At 40.9% G+C, this 4,890-nt stretch overlaps 1 protein-coding gene across 1 annotated transcript; it reads right to left on the bottom strand.

Annotated features, from left to right (window-relative positions):
- Positions 1-464: 464 nt before the first annotated feature.
- On the bottom strand, positions 465-4,761 carry LOC117381802 (pro-opiomelanocortin-like). Its single transcript, XM_033978830.2, has 4 exons — positions 4,694-4,761; positions 3,446-3,560; positions 2,498-2,698; positions 465-1,917 (listed from the first exon to the last, which is right to left on the bottom strand). The coding sequence occupies exons 2-4, from the start codon at positions 3,551-3,553 to the stop codon at positions 1,555-1,557; spliced, it is 672 nt and encodes a 223-aa protein (XP_033834721.1). The 5' UTR covers positions 3,554-3,560; positions 4,694-4,761; the 3' UTR covers positions 465-1,554.
- Between the last annotated feature and the right edge of the window lie 129 nt (positions 4,762-4,890).

Here is a 4,890-nt window from a genome sequence, read left to right as displayed (position 1 = left end):
GGGGACTAAAACAGGACTGAACCAGGACTAAAACAGGACTAAATCAGGGCTAAACCAGGACTGAACTAGGACCAAACCAGGACTGAACCAAGACTAAAACAGGACTGAACAAGGACTAAAAAAGAACCGAACCAGGACTAAAACAGGACCACAGCAGGACTAAAACAGGACTGAACTAGAACTAAACCAGGACTGAACCAAGACTAAAACAGAGCCAAAGCAGGACTAAAACAGGACTGAACCAGGACTGAATCAGGACTAAAACAGGATTAAACCAGGACTAAAACAGGACTGAACCAGAACTAAACCAAGGCTAGACCAGGTCTCCAATGTGAATCCTAATGGAACGTATAGATTTGTTGAATGTTATTTTCTTTCGTAGCTCTAAAAATATATATAAAAAACAAAACAGAATGAAAAATTATTCTTTCACAGTAAATGAATAAAGTTTGAACAGATGATTTGTGTAATAATGTAATAGTTCATCTTTTATTTTGGATTCTTCGAGAGTTTAAACCCAGACGACTGAATCAAACAGAAACAGGCAGTGTGTTCTTTTGCAAATCCTTCAGTTTTATTATTTTACATTTATTTACATAAAGTAATAAATATCAAAACATCTTCATTCAAGTGTTTCAACTTTTATAGGCTAAAAAAATCCACTTTTCTTGAAAATCTCTTCATCATGGACTGTTCCAGAGGAGAATCTGCTCTCTGGCTGGACGCTATTTTGGAACTGTCAAACTTAAAATCTTTTGGTGATGACTTACTTTTTCTGTAAGCTGTAAGGGGGTTTGGGCGCCATATTGGGATGGTCACACTCAATTGTGGAAAGCTAATCTATTTAGGAATAAAGATGTAAATAATGATCAGAATCTAGGCTAAACCAAATTATTGAAATATATCTTTCATTTCAAATCTTTATAGAGCTTTCCATCCTGTAATCTGATTGTGTGTGGTCCTTGTAACAGAGATATGCTTTTATACAGGCGAGTTTAGTATGAGGCTATGCTGTACTATTATTAAGACATTATTGTCCCTTTTAAATGTTTTGGCTTGACCTTTCCAAAATGACTATTTTCTTAGTCCTGTCTCATTCTGCCATGTTGTGTAGGGCAATCCAGTACTATCATATATTTGTACCTCCAGTGTTCTCTTTAAATGTCTTTTTAAATGTTTTTGCTTGACCTCTCCAAAATGGCCACCCTTTCAGTTCTCTCTCCCGTCACGTTCTGCCATGTTGGGGAGGACAATGCTGTAATATTCCTGTTATATGCAACATTTTTAGGACTTTTGCAGAAAACACTTGCCTGTGATCATTTAGGCCAATATAGCAGAAAGGCTGAGGGCCAAGAACTATTGGTCTGAGGGCCTCATTTGGACCCCGGGCTGTAGTTTGGATACCCTTGTTATAGACTTTTTGGCTGTTGGGTTTCAGATTGACCTCTCCAAAATGGCTTCCTCCCCTCTCTTCTTTCTCCCTTTCCCCCCTCTCACCCTCTCCTCCTCTTTCCTGTCTTCCTCTCCTCCTCCCACCTCTCCTCCTCTCGTCCTCTACACCTGTGGCTGTCCATTCTTGTTGATGACATTCTTAAACAGCGTGAGCAGTGGTTTCTGGCTGCGTTCGTCCCAGTTCTTCATAAATCCTCCATAGCGTTTGGATTCAGGAGGACCGCTCCAGCGAAAGTGTTTCATTTTGTACGCTCCTCCTCCGCTGTTTTTCTTTTGCTGCAAAGCGCTAAGGACCGCCCCCATGCTGCCAGACTCTGCCCCCACGCTGCCAGACTCCGCCCCGGCATCATTCTCCATTAGCAGCATTTCCTGGTTTAGCCCCGCCTCCTCTTGATTGGCCACGGCGCGTTTCATTTCACCGGGAAAAAGCTCCACAGAGTCGTCCTCCACGCCGTTAGTGTAGACCTTTTGAGATACACAGGAGAGTTCAACGAGGACTCAAACTGGACTAAATAGGGTCTTTAACTAGGGATCTATCAAATAAGCTGTAAAGTAGGACTAAACCAGGACTGAAACTGAACTAAACCAGGTCTGAAAAGAAAAAATGGCCTTAAACAGAAACACAAATGCACAAACCGTTTCCCTCTGCATGTGTCTCACAAACAAAATAGTCTGTATGATGCTAAAATTGATGCTAAAATAGGCTGAAGTATGTGTGTCTGTACTACCATTTAATGTTGAAAATCACATTCTATTTTAGAGTTATTATGCAGTGTTTATGTTCAGATTTTAAACACACATGGGGCACATGTTCTAGGACACACGTGTGCTCTCACATGTGTCTGTATAATCCATAAGCTTTATGCTGTGTAATCCATGTTTGTTTTGGTTCTCTTGGGCTCTTCCCCTTTGGCTTCTGCATGCACCTCAATGCTGCTCTGTGATTGGTCCACCAACCACCTTAACCTCACAGCGGGAGTATCTCCAGATGGGTTCCATCTTGCTATGCAAGGTTAAACTGTACCAGGACTAAACCAGGACTCACTTTGACTGGGCGGCGTTTGCGTCCTACAGGTTTGCCCCAGCGGAAGTGCTCCATGGAGTACGAGCGTTTGGCCTGAGGGGTGGAGTCATCCAGCAGGAGGGAAGCGTCTGAGAGTGGAGGGGGTGGGGCCTGTAGGTGGGCGGGGCCTGGAATGACGGGCGCCTCAGCCGACAAATCAGAGCGACACACCTGGACGCACTCCTGTGGATAGAGTCAAATGCGGCTTCATACTTCTACTAGTACTATCAGTACTACTGCTACTACTAGTACTGCTACTAGTACTATTGCTACTACTATTACTATTATTACTACTACTACTGTACGACTGCCACTAGAACTCCTGCGACTGCTACTACGACTACTACTACTATTGCAGTGTGAACACACAAGTCACTGTGTGTTCACTGATCTGACGTTTACAGCTGTGAAGCAGCACTGAAGCCAGGACAAAAGTGAAGCCTTTTTCATATGCTTTACCGATACATGTACTGAAAATGCATATTCTGAATACTAATTTGGAGTAGCTGTATTCTGTTAGTGTATTCTACTACTACTAGTTACTACTACTTCATCTTCAAATCTGACTTTAAACTGCACAGTATTCATGAGAGTAAAGAAAACACAGTTCTTTACACTATAATATCAGGCAACTCCAAGTACAAAGTATTGTAAATATTCAGAATACAGTACTCTGATTGGACCATGTAACAGTACTAAAATACATTACACAAAAGACATTTATATTCAGTTTTCAGTATTCTGTAACAAAATACACTTTCAAAGTATTCTTTCCATCATTGCACATATATCGGGAAAGGACGTGACTCAAATATAAAATATAAAATATCATATGTAAGATAAAAGATGACTCCCCGTCTCCCTGTGTGTCAGATGCCCTCCTTTTGTGTCAGATGCCCTCCCCCTGTGTCAGATTCTCTGCCTTCTCACCTCGAGGTTGGAGTCCAGGTCCTGGCAGCTCGGATGGTCCCAGCACTGACTGACAGCTCCCGAGAACCCGCCCACCACCACAGCGACCAATAGCCACGCAGGACACATGCTCCAGCTGACCAATCAGAGGACACCAAGCACAGAGTCAAGTTATTATAGCATATTATATTCACATCAAAGACTAAGTCTAAACCCGGTCTAAACCAGAACTGGACAAGGGACTAAACCAGGTCTAAACCAGGGCTAGACCAAAATTAAACCAGGTCTAAACCAGGACCAACCCTGATCTAAACCAGGGCTAACTAGGTCTTGACCAGGAGTAAATCAAGACTACATGGGGACTAAACCGGGGACTAAAGCAGGACTAAAGCAGGGACTTAACCAAGGACTTCACCAGGTACTTAACCAGGACTAAATTAGGACTGAATCAGGACTAAACCAGGACTACACATGGACTAAACCAGGTCTAACAAAGACAAAACTTTCACTTCAAAATGTAACACAAAAGTTACATAGTGTTCTTTAAGATATAATATTAATGAAATGTTATGACAATCTTTATATCTGACAAAAACTAGAAACAACACTATATATATATATATATATATATATATATATATATATATATATATATATATATATATAGTTTTGTTAATAATCCTCCCCCAGATTTTAAAGGGCCCATGTTACTCTATTTTCTGCTCTTTGTTCTAATGTAATTTCTTCATCACAAACAGCAACCTACATGTATTTAACGTGAGTTAAAATGTTACTCTCATGTTACTCTATTCTCTGATCTCTGTTCTAATGTTGTTTCCTCATCACAAACAGACCTGGAGTTGTGTTTTGTTTCATTCACACATGTTTAACACACAAGCCCTGCAGATTTAGGCTGAGTTCTTCTTGCAAACTGAAAACACTCTGTTCCACTTTGTGATGTCATGTGGTAATACAGGAAGTGCTCCACTGTGTTTTAAACTCCATACACCATCACTCAAATCATTTGGATAATTTCAGTCCTGGAACTGCCAATCTCTACTGAACTAAAGGTAAAAGAGCTTTTAACTTGAAAACAACCACTTCAAGACATCACAAGGTGGCACAGAACATTTTGATGTAGACAGAATAATAATGAATGAATGAAACAAAACATAACTCCAGGTCTGTTTTTAAGGAGGTAACAACATTATAACATGGCTTAAAACTCACAATGTTAATATAGGACCTTTAAATAATAAAGTTTCTTACCGCTCTCTCCCGCTCCTCTGGTTCTTTGGTCTGATTTAGATTTTTTAAGAAGAGTTTTCGCTTTGGTCAAGTTGACATTTGACTCAGATTTTTATACAAAACGCCAAGGACACTTGAGCCCTTCGTGACATCATCGAGGGGGGAGGAGGCGAGGACACAAGGAAATAGGAGACAAAGAGAGAGGAGACGAGGAGGGA

Source organism: Periophthalmus magnuspinnatus, chromosome 2 (genome assembly GCF_009829125.3).
Source record: "Periophthalmus magnuspinnatus isolate fPerMag1 chromosome 2, fPerMag1.2.pri, whole genome shotgun sequence".
NCBI lineage: Eukaryota > Metazoa > Chordata > Actinopteri > Gobiiformes > Gobiidae > Periophthalmus > Periophthalmus magnuspinnatus.
Note: the sequence above shows the minus strand (reverse complement) of the source record. Positions and strands in the feature narration are given on the sequence as shown.